This window comes from Catharus ustulatus, chromosome Z (assembly GCF_009819885.2).
Source record: "Catharus ustulatus isolate bCatUst1 chromosome Z, bCatUst1.pri.v2, whole genome shotgun sequence".
Taxonomy (NCBI): Eukaryota; Metazoa; Chordata; class Aves; order Passeriformes; family Turdidae; genus Catharus; species Catharus ustulatus.
Genome location: NC_046262.2, coordinates 226,498 through 250,198, shown reverse-complemented (window position 1 = coordinate 250,198; position 23,701 = coordinate 226,498). Strand labels below are relative to the sequence as shown.

The 23,701-nt window shown below is 48.7% G+C and overlaps 1 protein-coding gene across 9 annotated transcripts in view; it reads left to right on the top strand.

Moving 5' to 3' along the window:
* Positions 1 to 18,533, top strand: part of NEDD4L (NEDD4 like E3 ubiquitin protein ligase) — a 70,997-nt gene extending 52,464 nt beyond the window's left edge. For 5 of the 9 annotated variants that reach the window (XM_033085482.2, XM_033085481.2, XM_033085484.2 and 2 more), the window contains 18 exons: positions 1,780 to 1,911; positions 2,382 to 2,501; positions 3,040 to 3,237; positions 3,592 to 3,669; positions 4,957 to 5,011; positions 8,873 to 8,931; positions 10,151 to 10,216; positions 10,671 to 10,900; positions 11,529 to 11,650; positions 12,179 to 12,249; positions 12,354 to 12,449; positions 13,463 to 13,536; positions 14,533 to 14,593; positions 14,890 to 14,949; positions 15,373 to 15,480; positions 15,770 to 15,866; positions 16,146 to 16,218; positions 17,153 to 18,533. In XM_033085482.2, coding sequence (XP_032941373.1) covers positions 1,780 to 1,911; positions 2,382 to 2,501; positions 3,040 to 3,237; positions 3,592 to 3,669; positions 4,957 to 5,011; positions 8,873 to 8,931; positions 10,151 to 10,216; positions 10,671 to 10,900; positions 11,529 to 11,650; positions 12,179 to 12,249; positions 12,354 to 12,449; positions 13,463 to 13,536; positions 14,533 to 14,593; positions 14,890 to 14,949; positions 15,373 to 15,480; positions 15,770 to 15,866; positions 16,146 to 16,218; positions 17,153 to 17,255 — 1,803 coding nt within the window. In that variant the 3' untranslated portion in view covers positions 17,256 to 18,533. Of the gene's footprint in view, positions 1 to 1,779; positions 1,912 to 2,381; positions 2,502 to 3,039; positions 3,238 to 3,591; positions 3,670 to 4,956; positions 5,012 to 5,100; positions 5,158 to 8,872; positions 8,932 to 10,150; positions 10,217 to 10,670; positions 10,901 to 11,528; positions 11,651 to 12,178; positions 12,250 to 12,353; positions 12,450 to 13,462; positions 13,537 to 14,532; positions 14,594 to 14,889; positions 14,950 to 15,372; positions 15,481 to 15,769; positions 15,867 to 16,145; positions 16,219 to 17,152 lie in introns of all 9 variants that reach the window. The other 4 variants (XM_033085480.2, XM_033085483.2, XM_033085476.2 and 1 more) reach the window with 1 other exon arrangement.
* The last annotated feature ends 5,168 nt before the right edge of the window (positions 18,534 to 23,701 follow it).

Here is a 23,701-nt window from a genome sequence, read left to right as displayed (position 1 = left end):
CCTTGGGGGTACAGTGATCTAGCACAGAGTTCTTAGTGCCAGTTCCACTTTCCAGCAGTTCCTCAGCACTCAAGTGTAGTTTGATCATCCCATAAAATTCTTGATGTACTTTGCTCTAATACAAGGAAAATGGGTTTAATCTGTATTGAACTTCAACCAAATTATATATATTGAACCTTTAACCTAATTAACTGCCAGTCTGAAGTGAGTTATTTCATGAAAATCATTTACAGTAACTATCATAAATGGCTTTCATGAATTTATGCTCTCCTAGAGAATTTGTTGCAGAGAAAGAAATTCAATTTATACTTGGTATAAATTGCTATTTACATCTGGGAAACAGATAAATCTTGCTTTGAGTGTTGATGCATCATTCTGTAATACTGTCTATATTCACTTCTTTTTAATTTTAGAACTAGAGTAGCACACTTGCAAATAGCAAAGTCTAAATAGAATGCCTGACTCAGTAGTAGTTAGTTAGTTGTGCTGGATGAACCTGCACTGCAGTGGTACTCCCTTGGCAGAGCATCTTGTCTTGGTTAGACTTTCTAGAGAGAAATAGTAATATTTTCCTGCAAATAACTGGGTTCAAACATCAGTGACTCACCTGGCTGATGGATTGGCAGTCACTGGCACATTCCAAGGTGTTTTTCTCATAGGGAAAATAACCCTTGGTGCTTCAGGAGAGAAAGAAAATAGTCTGAGCTTGGATTCTTCATCTGTTTCCCTCTGTTTTCTATTCCCTGTTGGAGTATGTCAGCCTCCTGACCCATCCAGTATATTTTCTCCTTCCCTTTCTTGATTATCCCTGCAGTTCTCAGTTCCCTGTGTCATCTGTGCTCTCTCTTAAACAGCCTTTGGCATTGCTCTGGCAAAGGTCTGACAGAGATGAAGCAAGAACAAGAATTAAGTTCCTTATCTTGGTAGAATAAGGAATATAGAGGGTAGGAAGAGAATGTGTCCTGGATTACAGCAGGAGCCTTTACTGTTTCATGGCAAACCCCAGAGTCTGTAGTGCATCACATCTGAATTGTGCAGGTCCTTCACCCCACTTGGTTGCAGTTCCTAGCTCGTGTGTTGGGTATTTTGGGGACAGGAGGGAACAGCAGCCACACACAGGACACAGTTCCTGGGGGCAGCAGGACCTGACTCTTCTGTTCCCTGTGTGCTTCTCTCAGAGTAGTGTCTGACTTGTGGAGCTTTCACTAAAAGATTTTGTCATGCTGAAGGTGAGGCTCCAGTTTGGGGTTGTGTCGTTGGTGGACACTGAGCCCTGAGTGCAGCACTTGTGACTGAGCCAAATGGTTAAAATTAATTTTCTAAACCCATCAGTTTCTGGCAACTGATTCAGGACACCCTGGGGTAAAGACAAGAACAGGACTTGGGAGATCTTGACTTCATGGTTATTCAGCTCTTACTTATCCATCCTGATAAAAGGAAGAAACCCCAGCCTTTTAAGGATAACTCATTAAAACACTGAGTTCCTTTTTGTCACTATGTGTAACAAAATAGAATGTTTGACAGCATATAAACTTGTGTGTTTGCTGAATCTGTGTCAAACTGACCCAAAAGATCTCTTGGGAGAAAATAATTATTTGATTCAAGGCACATGACAAAGAGGTTGAATTAAATTAAATTAGAAACTGGATTTTTCCATATGGTTGTTAGGATTAGGAAGAGTGTAAGTTAACAAGTTGCTTTTTTTTTTACAAAGAACAGACTTAGAAATGGTTTTTAGCTATTCTAAAATAAGAATTCAGTGATTTCTTGCCTGAGCAGCCTTCTGTGGCTTACGTGCACACCACGCCTGGCTTACCTTCGGGCTGGGAGGAGCGCAAGGACGCCAAGGGCCGCACCTACTACGTGAACCACAACAACCGCACCACGACGTGGACACGGCCCATCATGCAGGTACCCTGACCCAGGGACAGAGCTCTTGGCTGGCTGAGCCTCACTGCAGAGAAAGCAGCTCCTAGAAATCTGACATTTGCAGGAAAATTCCTGGGCATTGTCATGGCAGTACAGATGAATCATAAAAAGCTGCAACAATCTGGGATGGTTTTGGTTACTACTTTTAATTATGTGTCAAGGCACAGGTTAAGGTGATTGCTGCAAGGCAAGCAATTTCCAGAGGTGCAGAAGAGCTCTTAAAAGGAGGCAAATGTGTTCTTCAGATGGAATTTGAAAGTTGCCTGGAGCCGTTAATAGAGCCTGAACTTAATAGTTCTTGGCCCTTCCAGTGGAATTACATTAAATAGCTGGCCTTTAAGGAAATAGGGTTAAGAAGAATGGTAGTGATGATAACAATGACCTCAATTTTAACATGTCCTGTGTGTGGGTAATGTTTGTGACATTTGTGACCTGGCTTTGCTCTGGCACAGCTCGCTGAGGATGGGATGGTGGGGCCGGGCACGAGCAGCAGCAACCACCTGAGTGAGCCCCAGATCCGGCGGCCCCGCAGCCTCAGCTCCCCCACTGTGACCCTGTCAGCACCACTCGAGGTGAGCTGATGTTCAGTGTGATGTGGCTAAAGAATAGCTGGAGTGGCTCCTTGCACAGAGCCTGTGTGTATTTGATTTCTGATGGTGTGATTCAAACTCTTGCCTCAGCTACTCGTGGCTGTGCTGAAGAGAGCCAGTTCTCACACTTACAAGTTTGAAGAGCTGTGGCTCACACAGCCTTGCACTTAAAGGCTGTTTTGTAAATTAGATCCATTGCCCCTGAAGCACAAAGCACTGCTTTTATCTTTTCCTTGGTAAAATGAAATGTGGGCACATCCAGGGCAGGTGCAGGGGAAGGAGCAGTCAGCTGTAAATCCTGGGGACACGGTCAGTGCAGTGGAAGGCACAGAACACCACGTCCTTCACAGCAAGACTGGGATGTCAGAAGGCACAGATAGAGCCAATTAAGTTCTAGCAATCAGCCCCAGCATTTAACTGTGGTATTCATTACATCTGGGAGGGAAAGCTGCTGGCTGTGGAGCCAGGCTGGGTTGTTTTGCAGCCCGTGTGAGCAGCGGTGCTGTTTCCTGCTCCGCAGGGCATGAAGGACTCTCCGGTGCGCAGGGCAGTGAAGGACACCCTCTCCAACCCGCAGTCCCCACAGCCATCCCCCTACAACTCCCCCAAGCCCCAGCACAAGGGGGCCCAGAGCTTCCTGCCCCCGGGCTGGGAGATGCGCATCGCCCCGAACGGCCGCCCCTTCTTCATCGACCACAACACCAAGACCACCACCTGGGTAAGAGCCATTCTATCTCTGTCTGTCTGCCTGCATGCCCTCATTCTTTGTGTTTCTGAGAGCCAGAAATGTGCATGTGGCTGTAAAAGCCCTTGTGGGGTACAGGCAGCCTAAGAACAGGCCTGTGGGTTTTGAAGCATATCCCACACATTTAATGGAGTCAGGTGTTCATCACCCTAACTCACTCAGCACTGGAAAACTCATTGCACTGTAGGAATCCTCATAAGGCATGTTTTGTTTTATTCTCCAAAAATAAAAGAATAACTAATGTAGGAACGTTTCCAGATAAGTCTGTGCTTGACTTTGTGGATCTGCCTTATCTGTTGGATTTACAGTTGCATATCTGTGTTCCAGGAGGATCCACGGCTGAAGTTTCCAGTGCATTTGAGATCCAAAGCATCTCTGAACCCCAATGATTTGGGCCCTCTTCCTGTAAGTGATGCTGTGCCTGTGTTCTAAGCTACCCCTGCTGTCCCAGGGCTCTTCTTGCTGCAGCCCTTGGAGGCTCTGGAGCCCTGCTGTGTGCTGGGGCTCGCTCAGGCCCTCCAGAGCCAGCCCAGGAGGCTCCAACTCACGGCCTTTTGCTGTGCTGCTGAAGTGTTGGGCTTTGCACACACTTACCTGGGCTGTGTATTTCTGCTTTTAGCTAATAATTTACTGCTTGGGAAAACCAGAGCAGACTGTGCCAAGCAAGCTCTATCAGTGCACCAGCATATTCCAGCATTTAGAAATCTGAATACATTTTGATTTTTCAATGAAACCTCTGTATTTTGCGGAGCAGATCATCAATTTAATGTCAGAAATTTTGTCATACTTGTAGTCATAGTGTAATGGTGATTTACAGACATGTCAATTGCAGAGCTTTGCTTTGGTTTTAAAAGACTCCCTGACTTTAAAGGCAGAGAGTGGTCACAGCAGCAGGAATGCTCTGTGGCTTTAGGAAACAGCTGTGCTTTTGCTGTTGTCCAGGTACATGGGGCCTGTGTTACCCTTGGAGGCACTGAAGGGCCAAATCCCATTTGTTCTGTCAGGTGCAAGGGGTGAAACATGCAGTGAAACCAGGGCAGCCTGATTCATCACTAGCAGCAGATCATTAGTAACAGATTGCACCTCAGTGCAACCTCCTGGTTTGGAGTGAGGTTGGGATGACTGCAGAATTCAACATGAGTTTCTCCAGCAAGATTGAAGTGAAATAATTTCTCCTGTGTGTTTTCTGGCAGCCCAGGCTGGCCAGCATTGCCTGTCCCCACAGCCTGCCCTCCACTCTCCTTTCTGCACTGCACTGCTTGGGACATGAGAAAAGGGAATGGATGAAAAGGGAGGCACTGAGGACTGGGTTAGGACATTCTTGTCCCACTGTACAGGGAGCCTGGGTTACACTTTCACAGTAAATAACCCACATGGCTTTCAGAAGTAGGAGCAGAAAGTTTCAAACTTAGCCACGATGGGCCATCTGTTCTGTGTGATTGAGCAGGAAATGGGTGGGAATGCTGAGGCAAGAGGTGTCCATTTCCAAGCTTTCAAAAGTATTCCCTGCATGGGATGCAGTCACCTATGTAAGATCTGGGTCTGAGTCTGCCTGGATTTCTGTCACTTGGGGTTTCCTACCTCATCAGCATCTTTGAGACGAGTCCAGTAGGTGTGGGCAGTGCACTGCTTCAGGCTGTGTGACCCTTGCACTTACTTTGTCTTTTCTTTGTTTTTATTTCCCATTTCCAGCCTGGCTGGGAGGAAAGAATACACCTGGATGGAAGAACGTTTTATATAGACCATAGTAAGTAAGCACTCAGGTACTAGAGCAAATAGACAAAGGGAGGTACTAAGTATTGAAGTGAAAGCTTTGTGATTTTACTCTTCATTTAGGAAGCCAGGTGTTGATATGTGGAGACATTGATACCAGAGACTTAGTGCCCTCCTACGGTACTGTACATTCACTGGAAGCTTGCTTTAATTGGCTCATCAAGCTTTGTCCCTCTCTGACTTGTGAAGCATTAACATTTCCTCTCTGTGGTTTCTTTTGTTCTTGTTGATATTTTGGATTTGTTGTTGTTGTTGTTGATGATCCCATGGCTTATTTGCACTTAATAAATTAAAATTTACACTAGGAATAGAAAATAAGATGAGAAAAGATCCTGTAGCCACAGCTCCACGTATAGGCAGTGGAGCAATTAGCACTGAGAAGTACTTTCCTCTGCTTTCAGGTCTGTGGCAGTGCTGATTCTGATCTTATTTCCTATTTAGAGCATGTCAAACTGCACCAGCCCATTAATATTCTCCAGTTCTGTTAGTGGAGTTTTAGTGTAAGTGATGTTTCATTGTAGATTTGTCTTCCTAGAGCATCTCAGAACTGCTGTGTGAGTTTTGTTGGTGTTTGAAAACAAAGCAGCCCACAAAGGCTGGGCTGGGTCTTTTTTTTTTTTTTTTGGTTGTTCTTTTCAAGATTTTAAGACTTATAATGAGACATTTCTTCACATCCACAGCTAACTCTCATAACCATCAGAGGAGGGTGCACAGAGAGTTAAAAGCTAAACTTAGCCATTCTGACAGAATTAGGTTTGTCCCTCAGCATCACTGACGCCCACGCTCATCCATAAAGATGACAGTATTAAGTCATTATTAAAAGGCTGCCTTTAAAGTAATACCAATTTTGAAATGGTATAAATACTTTTAACTTAACATTAGAAATAATACACTTGTCAAGCACCCCTTAAACCTCTTCCAAACTTCAGTACAGAGTTATTATCCTTTATCCCTTCTGTAATTGTTTTTCCCAGCAGAGGTCTGGAAATGTAACTATGGCAAATGATTCTGAACTGCTGCCACTAAGGAGTCACAGGATAAAACTGTCCCATTTAAAACACCTGTGTAACTGCTGAGCCTCCCAGTCTCTCTTAAAACACTTGAATTTTTCAGTCTCCTAAAGCTGTTTGAGCATGTTAGTCCCTAAAATGGAATGTTAAAGTCATACATTAATTAGAATTCCTCAAAGAATATGCAACTATTAGGAAGCAAAATTTATGTGCATCTGACTTCTCCCTCTAGTCTCTTTTGATGTGAGTGGATTTAGCTTCTTATGTAGCCTTTTTCACAGAAGTTTAGGGAAGCTTTAGATAATGCTGATTGCAGCCAATGTCCCTTTGGTCCCAGCCTGGTGCTGAGAGCTGCTGTGGTGGCTGGGCTGGGGGGCCTGGAGGGCCAGGGGACAAAACCAGCAGGACAGGTGTGACAGAGCCAGCTGCTGCTCATGTCCTGCTTCCCTGCTACCTTCTGCAGCTCTGCTGTGTAGTTCTCCAGTGCTGTTTGTCCTATTTTTGAAATGTTTTTCTCATCCTTGGGAGAAACTGCAGAAGTCCCCTGCAGGCAGCAGAGCCTCTGTGCTGTCACACAGAGACCAGAATCACCGAGTGCTGATGCAGCACAAGGGTGGTGTTGGTACCAGAGGCTGTGTGTGACAGTGACAGAGACCCCTCCCCTGGTACCAGAGGCTGTGTGTGACAGTGACAGTGACCCCTCACCTCCATGGACACACTGGTGTTCCCTGTTCCCTGCAGCACACACACACTGCTGCCATTCCTGGGAGCCTCCCAGGCACTAGCTGCATGTTGGAAGGGATCAGAAGGGAAAACAACCATTTTCTGGACAGTTACCATTGATTCACAGATAGGGGAGTGGGTTCCCCTCAAAGTCTGTCCACATCCAACAGCACATGGTGATACTCACAATCTGCAGCAGTGGTGCACAAAAGGAACTAGGGAGAAGAACTCCTTAGTTCAGCAGGGCAGGAGAGGGCTCACTGGAATGGGATGGGAAGTCACAGTGAGTCTGGCAAATGGTCATTGCAGTGTGCAGGAAGAGGCTGTGTAAGGAGAATTGCAAAGTGTTACTCAGAATGGGAATAATAATAGAATTTTGGTTGAAAAGGGCATGAAAAATACCATCACCTGGCCATGAGTTACCTCACCCTGTGATGTACTGACAGCAGTGCCTAAGTCCAAGCTGGAGTGACCCTCCTGATGCCATCAGCATTGGGAACATCTGGCTGTGAGAGTTCTGTATCTGGCAGGGGGTCCCAAACTTCAGGGAAGGAGTGGCCCCCTTGGAAAGGCAGGGAGAAGAGGGAATCCTCAAAGGCCTGAGAGCCTGGTTTATGACAGAGAATTGTATTGGTGGGAAGACTCAAATTTCTGAAATTTTTGAAAATGTTGAGACTTTTGAAAATGTTCTTTGAAAAGAATGAGTTTGTTATCCATGTCCAGTTGGGATCAGGCAGAGAATCCTGAGCTGCAGTCCCAGGTGGAGTGGTTCATGCCAGACCCTTGTAGCCCTGGAAGAGCATTTTTAGTTACAAAGTCCCTGTAAGACTCTGAAAAGAAACTGAGACTGAGATTTGTTGGTGTCATTGCACACTGAAGTACAGGGAGCAAAGAGCTGACGCACAGTCAGTCATTTCCAGCTATGTTACCTCTGATTTCACAGAAAACTGGCTCTGGGATTTGTGGCTGCCAAGAAGGTGACCAGAGAACTTTGTAGAAGGGGATTCCAGTGGAGGGACTGAAAATGGAAAGGGCTGGGCTGGGTGTCTGGCCTTGGCAGCAGCTCTGGGGTCTCAGGCTGGCAGCCCTCCTCAGCATTTCCATAAGTGATAAATAACTTTAATGTGCGAAGGGAAATAAAGCAGTATTTTACTGTTAAGTTAACGAATAGATCAAATGGCTTGAAATGTGCTTGCAATCCTTTAGTATTTTTTCCAGTTAACATTTCTGAATGACACCTTTCAGATCCCAGTCCCTCTTAGACCAGCTTGGGATGCTCAAAACTTAGAGGACTTTACCAGTTCTAGAAACATGGAAAATGCAATCTTGATTCCTGATCCCCAGTTCCCAAGCCAGAGGAGTGTCTGTAACAAACAGAGGGATGACAGGCCAAGGGTGACCAGCACCTTGCCATTGCAGGTGGCACCTGAGATGGGATTTGGAGCATTGTCTTATTGTTGCAACACCATTGTTTTGTTGTGATTCTGTCGTGCTCAGAATCTTGGGAGGAGCAGCTGTCTGGAGGCAGGGAAGGGGAGTCCCACCAAGGTCCTGTAGAACCTTTCCTTAATCCTGGTGCACTTCAAAGCTGTAGATGGGAAGAACTGGGCTGTGTTGTGCCACTGCCAGCATCTCCACTGGTCATAACTGGGTGATTCTCTTGCACCAGAACAGGACAGTTCTGCCTCCCTTTACCTTCTCATTAAATCAGAGTCTAGGAAAAATGTTATTCCCTCCAAATTTAGAAGTATGATACTTCAGCTTTCTGTGCAAAATTTCCAGACAGGAACCTAGGGTGTCATTGCCAAAAATTTTGGGTTCCTTTCCCTGTCAGGCCGTGTATCTCCAATTCCAGCCCATGTTCACTCACTCCTGCAGACGTTGCCATCAAAGCAGTGCAGATTCCCTGGGTTCTGGGGCAGTTCTGTGTTTTCGAGTGAATGTTTTCAACTAAACAGTGTGTTGGGGTCTGGGGAGGGTGAGGAGACACAAGCCTTTGCTAACCCTGACAGAGCTGAGCAGTGCTAGGGAGGAAAAAACCCATGACAATTCACAGTGTGGTACCAGAGAAGCCATGGGATCATTTCTTTTGTTATTTGCAGATAATAAAATCACCCAGTGGGAAGACCCCAGGCTGCAGAACCCAGCCATCACTGGCCCAGTAAGTACTGCTGTGGGATCTTCCCTGCAATGCCCTGAGTGGGGCACAGCTGGAGCAGCAGCAGGGAGGGGCAGCCTGGCAAGCAGGAGCTCTGCTGCTCCACATCTAAGTCAGAAAAGGCTGGCAGTGCCACACCAAGTTCTGGGCAGCCTCCCTGCTTGTTCAGGGATTGGGGATGCCTATGGAGAAGTGCTTCTATTTACCATGGGTCATTCCTGACAGTGGGATTTCACTGAGCTGCCAGTTCTATTTAGCTGGGGATCTCTGGACAATAAAAAGCTGTTTGCACTGGGGAGGAGAGAGGTGGGCCTATGTGGATTCAGAGTGGGAAAAAAAAAAAAGACAAAATATGGGTCTGTCAGTTTAAGAGACATAAAACTTCCTGCAGGTAAACAGAGGTTACAGAATATCAGCCTTAGGAAAAAAAATAAACACAGCATTTTACTTCAGTATCAAATTTTTAAAACATCAAAGAGTGGCTCTTTGACTTTCTATGCTGGTTTTATGCTGAATTGTGCCACTTTATGCATTTTATGATATTCTGGATAAATCCTTGGGACCTCTGAGACTTTCAAGACACAGCAGATGAGCCTGCTGAATGGTGTAATTCCAACTGCTTAGTAATAATATCAATAACAGTCACTTGTTTGACCATAGTTGCTTTTGGAGGGATTTACCCATTTATCAGGCATTTAAAACTGGAGATCCTCACACACAGCACTGTGCCTGCTAACAGGCCTCTCCCCAGAAATGCTGAGCATAAATGAGACTATTTGAGAGTTTGTTTGAAGGAAATGCAATGATCATGGTCCCCTTGAGTGACTGACAGTGGTTTGTTTGTAGGTTTAAGGGAAAGCAGGAGCTAATCCATTTCACAGAAGCACTAAGGAATCATCTTAATCCTGAAAGCATCTGAATGCTTTCAGTAATAATATTTCTGGTGCCATGACAAACAGAATTACTTAAATTGCATTTCACATTGTGTTTAAATAAAGGAAACATGTAGAAAGATTATTTAAGAGCTGTAGTAAAGTCCTGTTAGCATGTACAATGATGTCATGTGGGATTTTGCAGTCTCTCCTGGCTGCTGTCCCTGCTGGGTGGGTTTAAGGGGGCTGATAGCACAGTGTGTGTGGGCAGCAGGGCTGTACACTCCTGTTAAACACTGTGGGTGCCAGACTGGTGCTGCAATGACACCTGCTCCCACTGCTCCCTACAGGCCGTGCCGTACTCCAGGGAGTTCAAGCAGAAGTACGACTACTTCCGCAAGAAGTTAAAGAAACCTGTGAGTAGAACCAGCAGGGGCTGCAGGGCACACCTGCCACCTTACTCCACTGTGCTGCTCCTGAAGGGCTCAGGGAGGAAGCAAAGCTGCAATTTGTTGGGTTTCTCAACAAAAAACTTTTCTAAGTCTTTAAGACTCCCATTTTTTCTAGCTAAATGCAAATGCCTTTAAAATAGAGCACAGCCCATCTTCCTCTTTTTTTGGTTTGCTTGTTTGATGCTTTTCTTGTCGTTTTCATCAAATATTTACCATAGAAGTCTGCAGCACTGTCTGGGAACTGGCCTGGTTCCCCCCATGCTCTCAGCATGTGCACTGAGAGAGCACTGGGAAATAAAAACATGGGGAACTGGAACACGAGGTGTCTGATCTCTCCCTGAGGTGTTACCAGTCAGTAATTTGTCCAAAGGCTTATTTCTTGAGACTAACAATGATAATCTGATCTTCTTTGACACAGGCTGACATACCCAACAGATTTGAGATGAAATTGCACAGAAATAACATTTTTGAGGAGTCCTACAGAAGAATCATGTCTGTGAAGAGACCTGATGTACTAAAAGCCAGGCTCTGGATTGAATTTGAGTCAGAAAAAGGACTTGACTATGGTGGTGTGGCCAGAGAATGGTTTTTTCTCTTGTCCAAGGAGATGTTTAACCCTTACTATGGTCTCTTTGAATACTCAGCAACGTAAGTGTCCATTAAATATTTGTATTCTCAAGAGATATACATTACATTTTGCATAAGAGGCAGAGTGGCTCTGGGCTGAAGTAGCTCCTCCTTACCAGGGTGCCCCGGGGAGCCCCCTGCCCTGTTCCTGCTGCCCTTCAGAGAGCCTCTGGAATTGTCCTTGAGAACCCAGGAAACATTTCCATGGCTCAGACAGTATCCAGGGCAGCAAACCTGCAGGTTTTGAGGCCGGTGTCACAGAAAAGCTGCTTCCCTCTGCTGCCCAGAGTTGCAGCGCCGCTGTAGAGCGAGCTCGGAACGCAGCTGTGTGCTCACACTGCAGGAGCTCCCCAGCAGTGGCCTCCCAGCACTCTGAACTGGGGGCTGCCCAGCTTTAAAACCTGGGAGCCATCCATTAGTGCAAGGGAGAGAGGGCGTTCTGGCTCACAGTGGCTCTGGTTTGCTGCTGGGTCAGCCCTTCAGCCCTCAGTGGCTCCGTGGTGGGACAGACTGGAAAGGACTTGGATACGGCCCCACGATGCTGTTGAAGGGAAATGCCCCTAGGCACGAGCTATTTATTAACATATCTGAGTGTCTGTTTATTTAAAGACTTGGTTCTTTAGCTATTTTTTTTCTTTCCCCAAAAAAGGGACAACTACACACTTCAGATTAATCCTAATTCAGGTCTCTGTAACGAAGACCATCTGTCTTACTTCACGTTCATTGGCCGGGTGGCCGGCCTGGCCGTGTACCACGGGAAGCTGCTGGACGGTGAGTCCTGCTCCTGCTGTGCTGCTGCCACTGGGCTTTGGGGAAGGAGGTGCAGCTGCCTGAGAGCCCCAGCTTCTGGGGACAGCCTGGGACTGGCACTGTTGAGATTTGGATGGTGATTGATTAAATCACAGGGTCTTACTCAACAAGTGGCTTTCATACAGAGTTTTGCTCCTTTCTCTGCTCAAGTTAAAATTCCAGAACCAGCATTGTCTGGTTCTGTCCCTAGAGGAAAAGCATGGAATTTTTGTCAGTCATTTCCATGCAAACCTGCAACCAAGTTAGGGGGGTCAACTGCAGCATGTTAGGGTGATCAGTGGATATGGTAGTTAGTAGATAATTGTTGAAACTGAAAAGTTGAACTTTCTGGGCCTAAATAAACCTGAGCTGCTATGATGCTGCTGCAGTTGCAGGACTGTTGCAGTCAGGAGGTGACAGGAAATGCCAGGGGTGGTGCCCCAAGCATCCCACCTTTATGGAATGCACAGGTGCAGAGCAGGGCAGGTAATGCTGTCCTCTCTCTCACAGGCTTCTTCATCAGACCTTTCTACAAGATGATGCTGGGGAAGCCCATAACTCTGAAGGACATGGAGTCAGTGGTAAGAGCCCATTTAACCTGTGCCAGTGCTCACAGGCCCCTGGCTTTCTACAGCTCTGCACTAATTGCCCATTTTCAAACTCGCCTGATTGTGATCTGCCCTAGGACAGTGAATACTACAACTCTCTGAAGTGGATCCTGGAAAATGACCCTACGGAGCTGGATCTCATGTTTTGCATAGATGAGGAAAACTTTGGACAGGTATGTAAAGGTTATTTCCATCTTAGGACTGGTTATTGCCAACAAGAACCTCAGTACTGAGCAGAGTCTGGTGGTGATGAATGCACCAAGGAGCCTTCACCTCGCTGTGTTCCCAGGGGGTGCCGCGCTCCTGGCAGGGAGCTGCGACATCTCTGGGACAGGCTGGATATTGCAGCTGGTAAAATACTTGCAATGAGGAGGAATGAAGGTGTCCCACAGTCCAGCTGGGACATGCTCCAAGCTCAGGGACTGTTGGGTTTCTGAGGCTGAAGGTGTGCTCAGAGGAGAGCAGCAGAATGACACCAGAGGCCCTCTCTGTAGTGCCGTCACAGAGGCAGCTGGTTTAAAAGGGTCTCAGTCTATGGGTGTCTTTATTACAAATGAAAATGTTGTAGACATTAAATTAAATTAATTTGCCTAGAGGTTTTTTTGACCTTTTTTTTTCTGTCTTCCCTTGGTTTACTTGAGACCTAGATCCTGGCTCCAGGTCCAGGGGACTGTAGGGCCTTTTATAAAAACTGATTTCAGCATTTCAAACCATGCATTCGATGTCCTGGCAAAAATATTCTGATCCACTTTCCAGTGCATTCTGCCTTTTTCCTGAAGCAACATAAGGTTATGGATTACATGGAGAACTAGGGAGAGTATTGAAGCCACAGAATAGAGGTTTTGTAATATACTGGTTGGCTTGGGGCAGTTTCAGTATGTGATTTAGCCTCTTTTATTATAAATAATAACTACTATAATTTTGTGCATATAAAGTATGTATTTTGTGGTTATATTTTATATAAATATATCATTTTCTTATTATAAATTATTATAATAATAAAACCATTAGTAAATAGCCAGCTTCTCCCTGACAGTTTTCCCTTCTGTCAATGCAAGTTTGTTCAAAAGTGTGAATCCATTTGCTGATGACTGCCTGATACTTCTTGTAAAACGCTGCTCAGGGAGAGTGGGTTCTGGGAGAAAGATGTCCTCAAATAACAGGTTTTTGGTCTCTTGAAATACAGACATATCAAGTGGACCTGAAGCCAAATGGGTCTGAAATCATGGTAACAAATGAAAACAAGCGGGAGTACATTGAGTAAGTACCATTATGGAATATACTTGGGGTAAGACAGAGCAGTTGTACTTACAGCTGACCCTGCTGCAATCCCTGTAGTTTGTACTGCACAGGAGCATCAGGGATTGTTGGGGAAAAAAAAATCTTACTGTTGACATTGGTTATATCCAGTCAGATATAAGAACAAAGAGTAAATTACATTATGTGCTTTGTTCTCCTGCAATTCCCCCCATGGAAACGTGCTTCTCCAACATCTGGCTCAAGTTCAGCTGAGCCAGGAGTGCTCTCCAGCCTGGCCCTCATCCCATTGTCCTCCTCTGCCAGTCACAGACCAGAGCTAGGATTCCAGTGGCAGCATTTCTACCAATCCAAAATTAGGTTTAATTTTCACAATTCTCAGTTCTTCCACCTACCAGGATGTAAAATGCTAAATTCACTTCTACCTGCTGGCATTTTAAATCAGGGCCTTTTCCAAAGTGAAAGACATTACGATTGCTACATTCATGCAAATTGGGAATTCAGTTCCAGTGCCTGGACCTGAACCAATTCCATGCCTGGAATTGATTTTTGATGCCTGCACCTGTGAGGTGTTTGTGCTGTGGGTGGCTGGTACTGAAAGCAAGGTGTCCCTTTGATGCTGCAGTTTATTTCTTTATTTATAGGCGAGGTGCTGTGTCCTGACAGCTCTCCTCAGAGCTTGCAGACTTTGCTGGGAATTTTTAATTACTCAGTGCTCTGGAAGAATAAAATGTCTGCTCACGTAGGTACCTACAGGAGTGAAAATATTCCCACTGTGATCTGGTCATAGTCACTGGGGTTTTTGGTTTGTTTCTTCAAAATTCCATCAGTCACCAGCCAATAAATTGGAACAGCTGGTGAAAGCTGCTTAGTTACCTGAACTTGCTGAAGTTGTAAATGACAAACTGAAAGCATTTGGGGTTGCTGAAACCTCTGCTCACTTGGCTGAGACCTGCTAATGAGTTTGTTTTTCTGATGAGGTTTTGTTTCTTTCTGCAGCCTGGTCATCCAGTGGCGGTTTGTCAACAGAGTGCAGAAACAAATGAATGCATTTCTGGAGGTGAGGCTCTTTAGCTCCTTTCTTTCACAAAAACAGGGATTTATTTTTTAACACAGATTTCCTACCCACTGGTGTCTGTGTAAAGAGAGCGGGGATCTTGGCAAGGAATGCAAATAGAGTACTTATGTTTTATGATTTTACAGTTTTACCTTGTGTAAGAATGTATCACCTTTCCCTTATGAGAATAAGGTATTCTCTTTCAAGTTTAATTATTTGAGCTTGAAGTAATTTGGTCATTGATTTTTTAAATTAGGATTCATGTGGGATGAGAGTTTTAACTTTGCTCTTCTTTTTAGGGATTCACAGAACTGCTTCCTATTGATCTGATTAAAATTTTTGATGAGAATGAACTGGAGGTGAGTCATTTTGGTGCCCCAAGTTCTCTGTCAGATGTGCCATATTCTGGGCTTTTCAGTCACCTGTCTCTCTCCCTAAGGGAATGTGCAGACACAGCTGCCTTGCTCAGAGTTGGAAATCAGATGTTTCTTCCTAGTTATTAAATCTATTCATGACATGCAAAGAACTGCACTTACTCAGGAAGGTGGTTGGGGGTGGCCTCTGAAAGCCTGGAAGTGGCTTAGTGGATCAGTGCCATCATGCCTCTGCCAGTCACATTTGAGCCAAACACACGGAAGCTGCTGTCACATTATGGCAGTGTGCAGCCATTCCCCAGTGACTGGAATACTCTGGGAATGCTCTGACTCTCCCTGTGTGTGCACAAATGACTTCTGTTACCCTGTGAGTTCAGGGAAACACCCCACCCTTGTGCTTCCCTGCAGTTACTGATGTGTGGCCTTGGTGACGTCGATGTCAATGACTGGAGACAGCACACCATCTACAAAAACGGTTACTGCCCAAATCATCCCGTCATCCAGTGGTTCTGGAAGGTAAGACTGGGCACCACCTCTGACTGGTCCTGCAGGTGCAAGTTACTGCCCTTTTTTGCAATCACTTTCCTGTATGAAAACTGCTGAGAGCGGGGGGTGTTGTGCTGGGGGCAGGACCTGCTCCAGCCTCACTCAGGCGAGGGCAGGTGTAGCTCCTGCCAGAGCAGCCCACAGATGGGACCTGGAGCAGAGACAGTGCATTGTGTCCTGAGGGTTGGCGTGTACAAAGGGTGATGGATGCTGGCTTTGGGCTAGAAGGCTGAGGCTGATGGTGTCCGTTTGCCACCAGGCTGTTCTGCTGATGGATGCTGAGAAACGGATCCGGCTCCTGCAGTTTGTGACCGGGACGTCACGAGTGCCTATGAACGGATTTGCTGAACTTTATGGTGAGCTGCTCGTGGTGCCGTGGGAGTCCAGCCAAGCTCTGACCCCACTGAGTTTTAAATGCTGATGTCTGAGCTCAGTGCCTTGGCATTACACAAGCTCTAAACCCTACTCACTGGGCTTGGAAAGAAAGAACCACATTAGTGTTGCATTAACGTACCAGTAATGGGTGAAAAATCTGGCCCACAACTGATGCCAACATTTCATGTTAAAAATAATGTTTAGGCAATCTCTGTAGTGTCCAGCAATTTCTGTTTCATATGGTTTTCATTTTCACCCAGGTTCAAATGGTCCTCAGCTGTTTACAATAGAGCAGTGGGGAAGTCCTGATAAGCTGCCCCGAGCTCACACCTGGTAAGTCACCACAGCTGCTCCTGCCAGAAGGGTCACACTGCTGACCATGCTCAGCTCTGCATCAAACAACATTTCACCCTGTGGGTCCCCAGTGCCTTCACAGACTGAGAAACTGAAGGATATTACTTTATTTCCCATGTCCTAGTAAGTGGATGTAATGAACCAAGTCAGACATCACCAAACAGCCATGGAAAGCCCATAAACCATTGGAGAATTCAAAACAAATGTAAGGTTATAAAAGATAATTTAACCCTGGTTTATGGAATTTGCAAACATTGCAAGCATTCAGTACTAATTTTTCTTGCTCTGTTACATTTCAGGAATGTGACTTTTTAAAGAAAAATATTCTGAATTGGAAAATTACCTTATAGATTATCAGTGCAGACTAGGGATCTTTCCATGAAACTAATTCTATAGTAGTGAGCTTAAATTAAAAAAAAAACAAACCTGAAAACAAAAGCACAAAGCCCACCAAACACAAACACAACAAAAACACATTCCAAAACCAAGCCATCCTCTTTAGGTTCCAGTTCTCTAGCTTTTACCTTTGGAAGATTTTTCTCTTGATGTCTAATTCTTTTCCCTCCAGAGTACAGAGGATCTGTCCTCTAAATCCAGAATATCTTTACTGAATCTCAAGAAATCATCTTTTGACAAAGATGGTTTTCCATCATCTAAGTACAGTGAGGGGCTTTCTGTTGGCTTTTTTCTGCCTTCTAAGTGATTCTTAGCAATTTCCTGCTCCCAGTTTTGCAAAGGAAGGCAGCACAGTTACTGCAGAGCTCACCTTGGGCAGGTGTTGAGGTGTACAGGGAACAGCGTGGACCACAAGCTGCATTCTTAATCAAGACCCCAAATGATTTCATCTTTTCTAGTTCTTTAAAACTCTATTTTTCCATGGATTATGTAGTGACTCTTTCCTTGTCCCTTCCAGCTTTAACCGCCTAGACTTACCTCTGTATGAATCTTTTGAGGACCTGCGGGAGAAGCTCCTCATGGCCGTGGAGAATGCCCAAGGGTTTGAAGGGGTGGATTAACTTTACAGCACCCGTTCCCTCTCCAAGCACGTTCTGCTGGCTTTGGCACCTGCCCAAGGGACTCCAAGGGACTGGGGCATAGCAGTTGCCCAGCTCTGGGCTCTGGAGCAGACCCCGGCATTGCGGGGGCCGAGCCCCGAGGCTGGGACTGGCACCTGGGGTGGCCTTGCTGATGTTCCCGCAGCAGCTGCGAACTGATCACATTTCAGCAGGACTTACTCTATTTATGTTGTGCCTCTGTAGGCAAAGCCCTTAATAAATATTTTACACAATTTCTAATGACAATGAATGGAATTAATCATTTTACAGGTATAGTATTACAACTCATGTTTACTTCTTAATTGATTTAGACATTTGCAGATTTTATTTCATTACAATTAAATATCATATACTTGGAAAAATGAGCATTTTTCTTAATTTCATACCAGACTTTTTTTTTCAAAGCACGTTGAGCTTTGTGTTCCTAAACCATGAGGAGAGTAGGAGAAAGCTCTGTCAGAAGCTTTCTCTCCACGGGCTGTCTATCGAAAGCAACTCTCTTCAGTAAGCACTATTGTTCTGTATCCAGAAGTATGGGCTGGATGTTGCATTTTTGTGTAAGTACCAGAAGAGCGTCAAGGCACAGCAGAGCCCTGACCACAGCATGTCCAGATCTCTGTTCTACCAAAACTGCCTCATTACTGCCAAGCTGTACATGTGCTACAAAGCATCTGGGCTGGGGTTGGCATTAAGCCTTTGAGGAGAATGTGCTGAACCCTGTCATTCTCTCTGTACAGTGATTTGTTTTCCATCCTTTCCTCATTCCTGTTTGCAATGGAGCCGTTCCAAAAGAAATCTGGCACTCTGGAACACAGGTCTGTTCATGCTCCTGTTTGTGTGCACCTGCTAATGAACCTAATTAATATTGGGGTTGTTCATTTCTAACGGCACTGACTCTGAAGGCACTTTCTGTACCACCAGGAGGGCAGACCTGGTTTGAGCATAAAGATTAATGGGATTTTACTCCTTCCCACTGCACATGACCTTCTGGTGCAAGATCTGTCCATGGTGGATTTGGCTGCTGCTATGTAAGAGAGAACCCAACCAGCTCTAGACCTGAGCCTGCAGACATGTTCCTCAGCAATTGTTTCTGTGATTTCTTTTTTACTTAAAAAGATTTATTTAATATACACTGCTATCTAATCCATTTTGTTACCTATGACATGTTGCATGCCTAATCTATAATGTCTGATTTGCATCTGTTTTGTGGCAGATTAAAGGTGACAGATTTGTGCTTGCCCCAGTGCAGTGACATGGTGACAGCACTGCTGGAGCAGGGCTGGTTCCACTGACCTGCAGCTCTGCCTCGGCCTGTTCCCAGCATCCAAGCAAGGTGACACCCCTTCCCAAAACAAACTTCCACCTCACCGCCAAAAGATTTTGAGCCCTAGCCTTACCTGTGTGTCCAGCCATACTGCAGAGCCTGGGATACAGGATCACCCAGCTGGGAAGAAGCCTTACTGCCAGTAACCTGCAGCAGTTCTGGTCTCAGGCCTGAGGAAGATTAGGGTAGTACTTGAATGCAATTCAGGATTCCTTCTCTATTAAATAGGCTGATGCTGAATTCCTGGCGTTTCTGCCTGACCTTTTCCATCTGAGGAGCAAGCTGGAACACAAGACAGTGGCTGCCATAAGAGTAGACAGGAATGCTAGACAGAGTGCTTGGCTCTGGGGATAGAATAGATCAATCCAGGTATTCCCACTTAGCTCTACATTAAAAACAGCTTATTCTAACGTATAATGCTTTTGACAGAAGTGTCATATTCCAGAACTTGTTTTCTCTGTCTTCTCCTGGAGGATTTTTGGTGAAGTGTGATGCATCTATCAGAACATAGGGACTGCTGGGCCTGTTGTGGCAATGAGGCTGTAGTGCCATCTCAGGCACAGACCAAGCCTGGCACCAGCTGAGACAGGTTATGGGTTACAATCCACTGTTCCTCCTGGTGTGCTCTACCCCTTCCTCTCCTACTAATTCTCTGGCGACGCTGGACTAAAAATTCCCCGAGTTCTGCTAAACCCGGTGGGGTTTGGGGGGTTCGGGGCAGTGGCGGGGGCACAGCCGGAGCAAGAGGGGCAGCGCAGGAATCGGCCGAGGCCAGTGCCGCTCCTGCTCCAGCCTCGGTGCTGCGGGCCCGGGAGTTACACGGGGCGGGGACCCGGCTGGTACCGGGCCGGTTCCCGGGCAGTCCCAGAAGACAGAGCCCCCGCGGGACCAGGGGCGGGGCCGGGCGGCTTCAGGGGCGGGGCCGGGCGGGACCGGGGCGGGGCCCGAACCCGGCACAGGTGCGAGGGGTTAGGGCCCGAACCCGGCACAGGTGCGCGGGGTTAGGGCCCGAACCCGGCACAGGTGCGCGGCGCCACAGGGCGCTTGCGCGGGACGTGGCCGAGGTTATTTAAGCCCTGGAAATCACCCGGCCGCCATTTCTTCACGCCGAGCACGGTGAGAGTAGGAGCTCTTTCTCCGGGCTCCCCAGGTGAGCCGTGGGGGCTTCGGCTTCCCCACCTCTCCCTCCTTTTACCCCTCCTTCCTTCTCCCCGTGTTCCTTTACTTTCTTTCCCTTTCTCCCACCTTTCTTCCCCCCCTAAACCTCCCCTCCTCTCTCCGATCTTGCTCTCCCTCCATCTCCCCGTACTCCTGTCTGCCCCTTTCTCCCCCCTTCCTTCTTCCTCCCAAAACTTCTCCTCTCTACCCTTTATCCCTCCTTCCATCTCCCTGTGTTCCTCTTTTCTCCCCCTTTCTCCCGCCTCCCAAAACTTCTCCACTCTCTCCTTTATCCGTCCCTCCATTTCCCCGTACTCCTGTCTGCCCCTTTCTTCCCCCTTCCTTCTTCCTCCCAAAACTTCTCCTCTCTCCCCTTTATCCCTCCCTTCATCTCCCCGTGTTCCTCTTTTCTCCCCCTTTCTTCTCCCTTCTTTTGCCTTCCAAAACGTCCTTACCTCTGCCCCCCTCTACCCCGCTTCCTTCTCGCCGTACTCCTCTACGTTCTCCCACTTTCTCGTCCTTTATCCCCACTTCTTCCTCACCCGAAAACCTTCCCTCCTCTCACCCCGACCTAGCCCTCCTTATCTGCCCCTTTCTCCCACCTTCCTTTTGCCCCCCAAAACCTCCGCTCCTCTCCCCCCGTCCTTCCTTCTCCCCGTATTCCTCTTCTTTTTATTCCTCTCCTTTTCCTCGTTCTTCTGCCCCAGACCTGACCGCCCCCCCACTCCTTCCTCTCCTGTTCCTAAACAGCCCCTCCTATTCTTCTTCTGTCCACCGCTCCCCTCTCCCCCACCCGCCCTTTCCCCGTCTCCCGGTCCCTCTTCTCTCCTCCTTTCCCCCTCATGCGCGGGGCTTGGGGCGCCGGAGAATAAAGTCCAGAGGACCGGAGCCCGGCGCCCCTCGCCCCCGGCAGGGTCTGGGCCCGCTCGGCGGGTCCCCTCTGCTGTTCGAAGCAAGGGCCCGACACCGCCGGACCTCCGGCTCTCCCCACGGCACACTGGGGGGCTCCGCGGCGGAGGGGTCAGGGGGAGGGTGAGGGACCCCCTCGTTAGGAGGAGGGGGGACCCTGGGGGGGTAGAGGAGGGGGGTTATGGAGGGCCCCCCTCGTTTGGAGGAGGGGGGGGTCCCCCCTCATTAGGGGGCGGGGGGGGGTTGGGGAGGGTCCCCCCTCATTAGGGGGCGGGGGGGGTCCCCAGGGGGGAGTTGGGTGGGGGGAGGGGGTTGGGGAGGGGCTCCCCCCCATTAGGGGGCGGGGGGGGGGTCCCTGGTGGGGAGGGGGGGGGGGTTGGGGAGGGCCCCCCTCCTTTGGAGGAGGAGGAGGGGGCCACCCTAACCCACCCCCCCCCTTCTTATACGAGGGGAGGCCCTCCCCAATCCGACCCCCACCCAGGGACCGTGGATTACTGCGTGCGGTAATGTGCTACTGGATTACCACGTTCGCTAACACGGTTTCGGATTACGCATACACTAATAAAGCACGGAATTACCGCATATGGAATTACCGCGTACGGTACTGCGATTTCGGATTACCGCGTGCGGAATTACCGCGTGCAGTACGATTACCGCGTGCGGAATTACCGCGTACGGTACTACGATTACCGCGTGCGGAATTACCGCGTACAGAATTACCGCGTGCGGTACTACGATTACCGCGTGCGGAATTACCGCGTACGGTACTACGATTACCGCGTGCGGAATTACCACGTACGGTACTACGATTACCGCGTGCGGAATTACCGCGTACGGAATTACCGCGTACGGTACTACGATTACCGCGTGCGGAATTACCGCGTACGGGATTACCGCGTACGGAATTACCGCGTACGGTACTACGATTACCGCGTACGGGATTACCGCGTACGGAATTACCGCGTACGGTACTACGATTACCGCGTACGGGATTACCGCGTACGGAATTACCGCGTACGGGATTACCGCGTACGGTACTACGATTACCGCGTGCGGAATTACCGCGTACGGTACTACGATTACCGCGTGCGGAATTACCGCGTACGGTACTACGATTTCCGCGTGCGGAATTACCGCGTACGGGATTACCGCGTACGGTACTACGATTACCGCGTGCGGAATTACCGCGTGCGGTACTGGGATTACCGCGTACGGAATTACCGCGTACGGTACTACGATTACCGCGTGCGGAATTACCGCGTACGGGATTACCGCGTACGGTACTACGATTACCGCGTGCGGAATTACCGCGTGCGGTACTACGATTACCGCGTACGGAATTACCGCGTGCGGTACTACGATTACCGCGTGCGGAATTACCGCGTACGGTACTACGATAACCGCGTACGGAATTACCGCGTACGGTACTACGATTACCGCGTACGGAATTACCGCGTACGGAATTACCGCGTACGGAATTACGGTTTTGGTACCGTACGTGGTAATTCCGTACCGTATTAGCGTACGCGGTAATCCACAGTCCCTGGGGGGGCGTCGGATTGGGGAGGGCCCACCCCCTCGTATATGGGAGCCCCCCCCAACCCAACCCCTCCCCACCCAGGGACCCCCCAATGAGGGAGGGGCCCTCCCCAACCCAACCCCCCCACCCAGGGACCCCCCCACCCCCCAATGAGGGAGGGGCCCTCCCCAACCCAACCCCCCCACCCAGGGACCCCCCACCCCCCAATGAGGGAGGGGCCATCCCCAACCCAACCCCCCCACCCAGGGACCCCCCCCCCCCCCTTCCTAATGAGGGGGGGCATCCCCAACCGATCCCCCCCCCTAATGAGGGGGGACCCTCGCTAACCCACTCCCCCCGGGACCCCCCCTCCTCCAAACGAGGGGGGCCCTCCATAACCCCCCTCCTCTACCCCCCCAGGGTCCCCCCTCCTCCTAACGAGGGGGTCCCTCACCCTCCCCCCGACCCCACCGCCGCGGAGCCCCCCAGTGTGACGTGGGGAGAGCCGGAGGTCCGGCGGTGTCGGGCCCTTGCTTCGAACAGCAGAGGGGACCCGCCGAGCGGGCCCAGACCCTGCCGGGGGCGAGGGGCGCCGGGCTCCGGTCCTCTGGACTTTATTCTCCGGCGCCCCAAGCCCCGCGCATGAGGGGGAAAGGAGGAGAGACGAGGGACCGGGAGACGGGGAATGGGGGGGTGGGGGAGAGGGGAGCGGTGGACAGAAGAAGAATAGGAGGGGCTGTTTAGGAACAGGAGAGGAAGGAGTGGGGGGGCGGTCAGGTCTGGGGCAGAAGAACGAGGAAAAGGAGAGGAATAAAAAGAAGAGGAATACGGGGAGAAGGAAGGACGGGGGGAGAGGAGCGGAGGTTTTGGGGGGCAAAAGGAAGGTGGGAGAAAGGGGCAGATAAGGAGGGCTAGGTCGGGGTGAGAGGAGGGAAGGTTTTCGGGTGAGGAAGAAGTGGGGATAAAGGACGAGAAAGTGGGAGAACGTAGAGGAGTACGGCGAGAAGGAAGCGGGGTAGAGGGGGGCAGAGGTAAGGACGTTTTGGAAGGCAAAAGAAGGGAGAAGAAAGGGGGAGAAAAGAGGAACACGGGGAGATGAAGGGAGGGATAAAGGGGAGAGAGGAGAAGTTTTGGGAGGAAGAAGGAAGGGGGAAGAAAGGGGCAGACAGGAGTACGGGGAGATGGAGGGAGAGCAAGATCGGAGAGAGGAGGGGCGGTTTAGGGGGGGAAGAAAGGTGGGAGAAAGGGAAAGAAAGTAAAGGAACACGGGGAGAAGGAAGGAGGGGTAAAAGGAGGGAGAGGTGGGGAAGCCGAAGCCCCCACGGCTCACCTGGGGAGCCCGGAGAAGGAGCTCCTACCCTCACCGTGCTCGGCGTGAAGAAATGGCGGCCGGGTGATTTCCAGGGCTTAAATAACCTCGGCCACGTCCCGCGCAAGCGCCCTGTGGCGCCGCGCACCTGTGCCGGGTTCGGGCCCTAACCCCGCGCACCTGTGCCG